Raw genomic sequence first — 8,623 nt, forward strand, 5'->3', positions numbered from 1 at the left:
AAACATGTAGTATGTATGTGTAAATTGAGGGAAGGAGGGCAGGAACTGAGTTTGAAAGACAAGGGGTAACTCAGTTTGCAACCTTACAGCTTGCAGGAGCTGCATTTCCTGACAGGAGCAAAACTGTTCTCACCTATCATTCATTCTGAAACTGCATTGCAAAGCTGAGTCTTGGACTTATCAGTACTGAAATGTGACCGTGGGAAAGAAGCACAGAAGCAGATACACAAGGCTTGACTCAGCAGTGAAGAGAAAAAAAATAGGGCTTAAGGAAAAAAGAATGACAACTCTATATACTTTTTAGTTAAGAGATCATGTACACAGTGTTCTTTTGAATAGCAAAGTCTACATTTCAGCCAAAGTAACGACTGCAGCTTTGAAAAGCCAGTAGGGAAGAAGTACGTGATTTGGTAAAAAAATAAGGATGAAAACATTTCTCCTTCCTCCTTTCTTTAAAGGTCTGGTTAGCAAAATAGAACAATCAGAAAGAGTGTTAGTGCAGATATTTAGAACTTTATGAGATGATAAAAGCCAGCTTTGAAAAGTGAAAGGAAATTAAGAACCTGTGAATAAGTAAGTAACTAAAAGGGAGAAGGCAGAGGCAAAGTAGGTGAAGGCATATTTGTTGGGTGATAGAGGGCACACATGAGGGATGAGAAATATAACCTGTGCTTTACTGCATTTTATTATTTTATTTAGGTTACTAAGACCCATCCAGAAGACAGAGGCATGAACTTTCCTGGCTATCACTCAGCTGTTCAATGAAGGGTACCACTCTGTGACAGACACTTCATTATCTCCAAAAGTCATGGCATCCAAAATAGCTGGATATTAGGATACTTGCAATAATTAATTAATAGATGCCTGCACAGTACTCTGAAAACCTCCATTTATAGGATAAGTATTAATTTCAGATTACTCTTGTGCGGATATGTTTTTCCACTTCTCTTCACTCTCCTGGTGTTTTCTTTGCCTAGCTATAAGCACTGGAAGGGGGGCCTCCTGGTGGTGGAATCTGTAACAGTCAAGCGGGAGGAAAGGCACATTTCTCTAGAAAGGAGTGAAACAGCTGATCTTTTATCTCTTGAGTTAGCTATAATGAAATAAAAAAAACAGAGAGAGAAAAGGAAGTGTCGGCTTTGTCAGTAAAATATAGGTGAGGTATTTAACATCTAGGATTCTAAAAGAAGGGACATCATTAGCTGCCAGCACTGGGGCAACAGGAATTACCTCACTGCTGAAAAATTTAATTGGGCAGGGAATTAATTTCAATATGCCAAAAAAGTTTTATTTTATAGGTTTTAAACTCAGTCTCATTTATCCCACCAGGCAATGTAGCAATTTTCTATACAATAACTAAAATAAATATTCTCTTTGATGTCAGAATTAGTCTAGAGTAAGTCTACTGAATTCACCAGTCAATGGGGTTTCCCTGTAATTATTGACATAACAGAGAACAATAATAATCCTGCAGTTTACATGAAAAAAGCCAAGAGGAACACTATGGAGTTAAAAGCAGCTCTGAGAACATCTAAGCTGTAGATTCTCTATCACTTGTGAACCAAAAACACTGAAGAAGATGCTCCAAATTAGGCTACCAAGAACAGCTTGGGTCTATTCCAAAATTTCCACACTGCCATGTGCTACAGCCCTATCTTCATCCTGTCAATCTCTCAGCCTTCCACCAGTGTTCCCAAAGATGTCTTCCTGGGAACATAGGCAGCCTCGTTATACAGTGACTGTACCATACAGGCTCTTCACCATTTAATGGGCTTTTGCAGTTCCTAAGGGATCTCTGTAGTTATTATCCTGGGAGAAAGAGTGTGTGCTAGGTGTTCTTTTTCCCACAGAGTGACAGACACAGAAGGATGCACAGTACTACACCATAATGCTTTTAACATAGCTGAAAATCATATGTCAAACTATATATATATCTATATATGTATGTATTTGCAATACACTGAGAGACAATGCTAGAAACAGCAACAGTCAGTTCTTGTCTCGGTATCTACCTGGTGTAGGTGGAGAAACAATGAGGAAAAGCTGCTGCCAAAATACCCTGGGAGGTTGGTGCAGTGAGGAAATTCCACAGCATTTTTCAAGGAAATGGAGTATGGCAAGAAATGAAATTTAGTTAAACCATGCAGAAGAAGAAAGATTCCTGTAGCAAATCACAGTGGAAATCAGACACTGAACCTCCTTCTCTTAGTCTCCAGGGGAAGTTTTCTGAACTCTTGTTGACAAGTCCTACCAACCATGAGACCATTCACACAGGTATTACCCACCATGGGCACAGCAACCAGGCACAGAAGGAAGCATTCACCTCACATGCCAAAGCAATGGGGATGGGCTGCCTGGCTTTTTCCAGGTCTCTGCTCCACAGAAAGAGGCAGTCAGAGAATCACTCTGAGACCCTAGATGCATGAGACAGTTTTAGTTTTACAATAATTACAATGTGTTACTACAACAGTCACCCTGCTCAATGCAAGAACTCAAGCAACAACTGTGCTGAAACATACAGGTTTCTTCTAGGAAGGTGAACATTACTGGAAAAAAACCCCAACCAATGTGAGTGTTAAGAGCTCAGTCCCTCGCTATCCTGTATGGTCTTTGGCTCTGACAAGCACCCAGGTGAGCTGCCTTCATTTTTTCATTTCAAAATTGTAATTCTACGTTCTCTCAGGTTTTCTTCCGAAGTTCTCGCCCTCATTTATCTGGACCTTCCTTTCATCTTTCTTTTCCAATATATGCACACACATATGGATAGTAAATGGTGATAGAAGCCACAACTACTTCACAAATACTTTGCTGTGAACAGTGAGTTTTTATTCTACTTTTAAGGGTGTTGACTTCCCCCCCACTCCATTATAATGACTTTTCTTATTGCAAAAATCACTGCATTCCAGTGCACAGACTCTGGTACACTGGGTCAGAAGGCAACTGGTTTTATAGCATGTGTCATGCAAGAACCAGATAGTGGTTAACTGGACTACCAAAAGATACTGCAACACCAGATTTTTCTTGTCTCAAGTCACCAGGTTTAACTGTGCTATTTTTCCAATTCTCATTCCAAGCGAGCAATTTTCTGGTTCACTTAAGGCAGGGTGCCAATTAAGCACTCTGGGAATGAAAGACTGTTAGATAATTTTTTTTTTCCTGGAGTATTAATACATGTACAAACCAAATTCAGATGTTGGTGATTCTTTTCTCCTCCTTTTATCTGCCTGCCCCCTTCTTTGTTTCCTTGTCTTTATTGTACCCTTTTAACTAAAGTCAGCATCTTAGTATCTCATTAATCCAAAATTTTCTAAAGAAAGCCCCAGGAAGTCCTCAACATAAGCTTTTTTAACAATGAAGCAAATAACTTCAGATCACTATTCTAACATACTGGAGAATTATTTTATAGTTTAGGAGTGGCAGTTTGCCTCTGTAACATAAAAAGTGCTGGTGATACGTGTTACACACCCGTGCCATTCATTCAAAATACTATCCAAACCAACTGCCACTGCCACCTCCCATGGAATACAAGGCAGCAAGCAACACAATGAATATAAATTTATTCCGTCATGTGCAGAAAGGGAGGACTTTGCAATGTGCACAAGAAATCAGGGTGCTGGGACTGCTTCAAAGGAAGGTGTGTGAGGAGCTGCTACTGTGGAGTCACTGTCCCTGGAGGTGTTTGAGAAAAGACTGTACATGGCACCTAGTGTCATGGTGGTGTTCACACAGTGGTGTTTGGTCAGAGACAGGACCTGATGGTCTCAGAGACCTTTTCCAACCTAACTGATTCTGTGTTCTGTATGATTCTTCTCTCTCCAACTCCTCACCCATCACCCCCTGAACCCGTGCAGGCCAGGACCCCAGACCTCCTCCACTTCTTCTCCCACGTTCCCAAGCAAGGAGGGGTTCTCTGCGTAATGGCGTTTAGTTATTTATCTGCAAAAACAAACAAAAAATCCCCACCAAAAACAATTCGAAAAACTCTTCCAAGCGAGTCGAGCGTTTTAGGGAAGGTGTTAAGGAAAACGCGGTCAGCACGGCGCTACCCTGACGCAGCCCACCCGTGAGCAGAGCCCGACCGCCAAGCCCGCTGCCCGGCCCTCCGCCCCCGTCTCCCTCCACCACAGGAGGCGGAGCGGAGATCCCGTCGCCACGGCAACGCGGCGGCCGCAAACCGCTCCCGGGACACGCGGCGGATCCCACCGGCGGCGGGCGGGGAGCGCCGGGAGCAGGCGCGGCCCGACGGAGAGGTGCGGCCCCCCCGGAATGAAGGCGAAGCTCGATGGAACAGCCCGGCCCAACCGCCCCCGCACCGTGGGGCTGACCCTACCACTGCGGCGGAGGGGGGATGGGGGGGGTGTTCTTCATCGGCTCTGCTCTTGCCGAGCCCGCTGCTTTCGCCAGTGAGATGCCGGGAGGGAAAAAAGAAAAAAGGAGCATTCCAGTAGTGGCCTGTGCGGGGAATAGCGCCCCGCGGTGCTCCTCTTCCAGCTCCTCGGCGTGCCCGTAGGGTGGTACGGCCCGTGCCCCCCGAGGTGCCGGGCCGCGTGGCGCTGGGGGTACCGGCCGAGGGCGGGGAGCGCGGGGAAGGGGGGCTGGGGTGAGGGGGTCACACCTCGCACCGTCCGTCCGTCCTCTGTCCGCTGCCCGCCTCCGTCACGTGGCGGTGGAAGTGCGAGGGCCGTGCCCGTGGAGGGCCGGTGCTGCCTGGTGGCAGTGGCGGGGCGGCGGCCAGGACCCCCCCTCAGATCGCCATCTTGGCCTGAGAGCCGGGGGGCTCCGCCTGGGGAGAGCAGCCGCCTTGCCACATCACTGCTCTTGGCCCACAGCCTCAGACCGCTTGTGTCTCTCCTGCTCCTTCAGGAGCCCCGTGTAAGCCTGGCCAGCAGCGTGCGATGCCTCTCTTTGGGAACTCCTTCAGCCCGAAGAAGACCCCCCCCCGGAAATGGGCCTCGCTGTCCAACCTGCACCTGGTGAGTCCCAGCACCTGCGGCTTGCTGCAGGAGTGCTTCCTTGGTGGCACGGGTAGGTGGCTCCTGCTGTGTGTGCCATAATCCTTACAAGAGCTCCCAGCTGCTTCTGGGGCAGGAAAAGGTTCTCCACCCAGAGGGTGGTTGGGCTCTGGAACAGACTTCCCAGGGCAGTGGTCACAGCACCAAGCCTGACAGAGTTCAGGAAGTGTTTGGACAATACTCTCAGGTACATGGTGTAGCTCTTGGGGATGGTCCTGTGCAGGGCCAGGAGTTGGACTCAATGATCCTTGTGGGTTCTTTCCAACTCAGTATGTTCTATTATTCCAACTGTGCTGCTTTCTTCCTGCGGTGCAGCACCATTCCTGATCGCTGCTGACTATACATAAAGCTAGAAATGGAATAGCTCAGGGAAGAATCATCATCACCCCACTTGCAATCCAGAACTGTGCCACCGAAAACTTCTCACCAGTGGTCTCCAAGTGCAGGGAGATGAGTGTGTGGATGGGAGAAAGTGCAGGGATGGTAGTGAGAGGAGCCAGTCCTCTATCTACTGCAGCAGTACATGACCAAAGTAGGATATCAGGCTCCAAGGCCATTTGGACCATCATCTTCCACTGGACTGCCAGTCACTAAGAAGTGGGAGAGCAGGGGGTGGCTCTGAAATTCTGTGAAATGCTGAGTGTGATCTTCTCCCTGCAGGATAGATCCACTCGTGAGATTGAGCTGGGCCTGGAATACGGCACCCCCACAATGAACCTTGCTGGCCAGAGCCTGAAGTTTGAAAATGGCCAGTGGGTGTCAGGTAGAGTGCAGCTCAGCTTGCTCTGGTTTGAAGTAGCCACAGTTGGCTGACAATCTGTATTTTGACCTCCTTCTTTCCTCCAAGAATCAGGAAGCTTCCTGGGGGATCGCAGGGAATTGCAGCGCTTGCGCAAACGAAACCAGCAGCTAGAGGAAGAAAACAACCTACTTCGGCTGAAAGTGGATATTCTGCTGGACATGGTGAGCCTTTGCCCAACTCCTGCATGCCCATAGCAGTGGGGATGCCCAAGCAAGGGGTGCTGGGTCCCCTGAAAAAGGCTGCTCTCACTGCACCCCACTTCCTGCTTTACCCTGCCATGCAACACAGGTATAATGGCAAAGTGCTGTGGGAGTAAAGCCCGATCCCTTCTGTGAGAAGAGGGGACAGTTTCCCCCACATCAGAGCTTGTTGAGAACACTGTGACTGAGGAGATAGAAGCCCCTGCAAGTGCCGTGCCTCTTCTTTCCCTTTCTGCACAGAATATGGCATTTTTCTTGCCACTCTGTCCTCTGCCCTAACTTTGAAACTGAGTTACAGCCATCCTCTCTGGTCACAGAAGATTGAAGCTTCCATCTGATGTCATGAGGGGTGTGACATCTATTCTGTGTGTAAACCTGTGGATGAATGAATTTCAACTTTACCCAGAGATCACAGCTTTCATGCTTAAAATCTGGAGAGACATTCAGTGAAATAGAACACACATCTCTTCTCAGGTCATAAGTGATTTAGCCTTTATGTCAGTCTGAACAAATATTTCTTTCCTTACTCTTCACGTGTTTTAAAACTGGAAGGTGGCTTTTGTGGCTGGAACACTTAGCAGAAGCCCTAGCTGCTCTCCAGGTTTTCCAGGCGAGCTCAGTGAAGTGTGAAATGGTAGCTTCCCCCTTGCTCAACAGGAACAAATTCCCTCCTGCAGGTCCTGGCTTGTGGCTGTAAATCTCGGTTGTGCTGTGAGGTTGGAAAAGCCTCACAAGCTTTTAACTCACTCCTGTTGTTGTTTGCTGTGTGTTCCAGCTCTCTGAAACCACTGCCGAGTCCCACCTGATGGAGAAGGAGCTGGAGGAGCTGAAGCAGCACAGCCGGAAAAAGAAGTGAACAAGAGGTGGCCAGGCTGGTTCTGGGTCTTGGCCCACGGGATGCTGGGGCTGGCTTGGGCCTCCCAGCCATGTTGGTACTGTGTGGAGGTACTTTGTTTCACGGGACCACGAGTGCCAAGATGCCTCCAGCATCGTGTGGTGCCACGGGTACTGCTAATGGCTGGTTTGGCACCACAGCACTGTTAATTAACACGATTTTCCTCAGAGCACTTTACCTTAATATGTTTCCTCACTGCAGCCCAGCATAGGTACCCTATTCTTTAAAGCAGCTGGACAACGGGCGGTGGAGAAGATCTGTCTCCATGAGGGCTCCTCCTGCCTTCTCTGCTTACAAAAGCGGGGGGACCTCTGCCCGCTCCCCCTAGGGAGCCTGGGGGTGCTTGTACAAGCCTCACCGTCTGCCTTGGGCGAGCAGGATGCTCGAGTTTCTCGTTCTCGAGAGTTTTGCGTATTTCACATAAAACCTTGCAATTAAAACCGGGTTCTGAGGGTGTTTGTAACGCGTCGCGCTGCGCTGCGGGGGCCGGGGCGGGGGGGCGGCCTCTGCTCCTCCGCGCCGCCAGGGGCCGCTGCCTCGCCCGGGCTGGGTGGCGGGAGGGCCGCCGCGCTTCCGGCGGCGCTCTGGCCGCCGCGCCCTCCGTCCTGGCTGGTGGCGATGGCGGCCGCGGCGTCCGTGTCCCCGGAGGAGCTGCTGCCCAAGGGCGGCGCGGGCAAGGCCGAGGAACTGGAGGACGAGCTCGAGGAGGAGGAGGAGGACGACGAGGAGGTATCGGGGCGGGCGGCGGGGAAGGCCGGGCGGGCGCGGTGACCCCGCGGGGCGCGCAGGGCCGTGCGGCGGGGCCTGACATGGTGGTGCCGCCCGCAGCTGGACGAGACGCTGGCGGAGCGGCTGTGGGGACTCACGGAGATGTTCCCCGAGAGCGTCCGATCGGCGGCCGGGGCTACGTTCGACCTGTCGCTGACGGTAGCGCAGAAGATGTACAGGTGAGGGGGCGGCGGGCCTAGCGGGAGCCCCTCGGAGCAGGCCCGGCGGGCAGAGCGGGGGCGCGGGGCGGCTCCGCCGGCTTTCGCGGTGGCTTTGCTGCTGGTAGCGCAGTGCGGGGCCTGTGGGGAGCGGCGAGCCACGTTTTTTGTTTATGGGCGGCGTGGGAAGGGCGGGGATAAGGGGATACCCTGGAGCTCGGGGTTGGATATGGGGGAAGGCTGATGGTTGAGGCACGGAAGGGAAGCGCGGGATTGTGCCAATAAGTGGCTAAAGAACTGATTCTTAACGTTCTTTCTCCTTGGTAGATTCTCTAGGGCAGCTCTGTGGATTGGGACCACCTCCTTCATGATTCTGGTTCTTCCTGTCGTCTTTGAAACCGAAAAACTGCAGATGGAGCAACAGCAGCAGCTGCAGCAGCGACAGGTGAGGCAGGAAGGCCCAGCCCTCTCTGCCGGCCCTGCAGAGTTGGCCGGGAGTGCCTGCATATCCCGCTGTGAGCAGCTGCTGAGGGAGCTTGGGAAGAAGGGTGCAGTCTGTTGTGTGCTGTGGCCTCACTCATCCCACCAGCTGCTCTGTCTGGATGTTCTAACAGGACAATCGTGCCCAGTTGCAGTGCCAGGCTGGCGGCAATCCCAACCTGGCTTTCACCAGCCAAAATCTGCTGTGAGGGGCTGAAACAGGGGCTGTTGTCGGGCACTGGTCTTGGCTGCTGCAGCAGGCGTGGGACTGGTGCTGCAAAGTGCTACCAATACCTGGCGGGGGGGGG

General features: G+C 50.9%; 2 protein-coding genes across 5 annotated transcripts; both read left to right on the top strand.

Annotated features, from left to right (window-relative positions):
* The first annotated feature begins 4,144 nt into the window (after positions 1 to 4,144).
* Positions 4,145 to 7,349, top strand: CBY1 (chibby family member 1, beta catenin antagonist). 4 transcript variants are annotated; one of them, XM_042051062.1, is made up of 5 exons: positions 4,145 to 4,250; positions 4,864 to 4,973; positions 5,673 to 5,775; positions 5,860 to 5,975; positions 6,790 to 7,349. In XM_042051062.1, exons 2-5 carry the CDS (start codon positions 4,896 to 4,898, stop codon positions 6,868 to 6,870), a joined length of 378 nt encoding a protein of 125 aa, XP_041906996.1. In that variant the 5' UTR covers positions 4,145 to 4,250; positions 4,864 to 4,895; the 3' UTR covers positions 6,871 to 7,349. The 4 variants fall into 4 exon arrangements, with proteins under 4 accessions (XP_041906996.1, XP_041906997.1, XP_041906999.1 ...); XM_042051063.1 differs by having other exon boundaries at positions 4,223 to 4,314; XM_042051065.1 differs by lacking the exon at positions 4,145 to 4,250 and adding an exon at positions 4,411 to 4,514.
* Positions 7,350 to 7,475: 126 nt separating this feature from the next.
* On the top strand, positions 7,476 to 8,547 carry TOMM22 (translocase of outer mitochondrial membrane 22). The gene is made up of 3 exons (XM_042051061.1): positions 7,476 to 7,638; positions 7,738 to 7,856; positions 8,163 to 8,547. The coding sequence occupies exons 1-3, from the start codon at positions 7,528 to 7,530 to the stop codon at positions 8,530 to 8,532; spliced, it is 600 nt and encodes a 199-aa protein (XP_041906995.1). The 5' UTR covers positions 7,476 to 7,527; the 3' UTR covers positions 8,533 to 8,547.
* Positions 8,548 to 8,623: the final 76 nt, after the last annotated feature.

The sequence above is a fragment of the Corvus kubaryi genome, unplaced genomic scaffold (genome assembly GCF_017639235.1).
Source record: "Corvus kubaryi isolate FWS band 111438036 unplaced genomic scaffold, C.kubaryi_AGA036_p1.0 74, whole genome shotgun sequence".
Taxonomy (NCBI): domain Eukaryota; kingdom Metazoa; phylum Chordata; class Aves; order Passeriformes; family Corvidae; genus Corvus; species Corvus kubaryi.

Excerpts from the sequence above, each read along its gene's own strand:
- CBY1 (XM_042051062.1), top strand. The coding sequence starts at position 4,896 with ATGCCTCTCTTTGGGAACTCCTTCAGCCCGAAGAAGACCCCCCCCCGG. Across the intron at positions 4,974-5,672 it reads CGCTGTCCAACCTGCACCTG|GATAGATCCACTCGTGAGAT; the intron begins GTGAGTCCCAGC and ends TTCTCCCTGCAG. Across the intron at positions 5,776-5,859 it reads AAATGGCCAGTGGGTGTCAG|AATCAGGAAGCTTCCTGGGG; the intron begins GTAGAGTGCAGC and ends CTTTCCTCCAAG.
- TOMM22 (XM_042051061.1), top strand. The coding sequence starts at position 7,528 with ATGGCGGCCGCGGCGTCCGTGTCCCCGGAGGAGCTGCTGCCCAAGGGC. Across the intron at positions 7,639-7,737 it reads AGGAGGAGGACGACGAGGAG|CTGGACGAGACGCTGGCGGA; the intron begins GTATCGGGGCGG and ends TGCCGCCCGCAG. Across the intron at positions 7,857-8,162 it reads GTAGCGCAGAAGATGTACAG|ATTCTCTAGGGCAGCTCTGT; the intron begins GTGAGGGGGCGG and ends TCTCCTTGGTAG.